The 805-nt window shown below is 68.8% G+C and overlaps 1 protein-coding gene across 3 annotated transcripts in view; it reads right to left on the reverse strand.

The window, feature by feature from the left end:
* Positions 1 to 805, reverse strand: part of PGS1 (phosphatidylglycerophosphate synthase 1) — a 36,264-nt gene that overhangs the window by 6,973 nt on the left and 28,486 nt on the right. For all 3 annotated transcript variants that reach the window (XM_014531813.1, XM_014531811.1, XM_014531812.1), the window contains exon 8: positions 408 to 556. In XM_014531813.1, the coding sequence (XP_014387299.1) occupies positions 408 to 556 (149 nt within the window). The remainder of the gene's footprint in view (positions 1 to 407; positions 557 to 805) is intronic.

Raw genomic sequence — 805 nt, forward strand, 5'->3', positions numbered from 1 at the left:
GCACCCCCATCTCTGCGGACAGCCTCCTTTCTCCTGCCTCTCTGGCTCCCCTTGCGGATGCTGCTCCCTGCCGGCCCCTCCGCCTGGGGCACCCTCCTCTTGCCTCTCCCTCCCCACTCTCTGGGAGGGTCTTTTCCTGAAATGATGGGGTGCTGCCTGAAGCTCCTCCCAAACGGGCCAGGACCCAAGCAAGCCTGGATCCTCCCCTCGCACCCGTCCAGTGGGCCCGCGTTCCTGAGAGAGGTTGGGGAGAACCGAGTCTCTCCCCCCAGGAAGCAGCCGAGGAGAGCTGGCCGCTGGGTGCACCCCCACCGCTGCCTGGCGAGGGCTCCGGTGCTTCCTCACTGCTCAGTGCCCTCAAGGGACCAGCAACCCCCTCCCCGGGGAAACCCCACCTGCAGACCCACCTGGTGCAGCTGCTGCTGCAGGGCCTGGCTCTCCGTCACGATGGCGATCTGGGCCTCCAGGTCCCGGTGCACCGACCTGTACCCAAAATTAGGAGAGCCAATCAAGGTGAGGCAGGGCAGGCCGCTGCCGGCCAGGTACAGCCAGAGGCCTGCGGGAAGAGGAAAGGTCACAGTGAGCACAGCGGCTCCGCCTCCCTGCTCCCCGAGAGAGCAGCAGCCCCCGGGCCCTGGGAGACCGGGGCTCCCCTGGGCCTGCTCTCCGCCAGGTCCCAGGAGCTGCCGGGAGGTGCAGGCACCTCAGGTCCGTGGCGGCCTGGCGCCCCCCCCCCTCCCCCAGGTGGCTCACTGGGACGTCCTTGTTCTCCTGCCGCACTGCACCCTGGGCCCCTCTTGCTCTG

Source organism: Myotis brandtii, unplaced genomic scaffold (genome assembly GCF_000412655.1).
Source record: "Myotis brandtii unplaced genomic scaffold, ASM41265v1 scaffold825, whole genome shotgun sequence".
Lineage (NCBI taxonomy): Eukaryota > Metazoa > Chordata > Mammalia > Chiroptera > Vespertilionidae > Myotis > Myotis brandtii.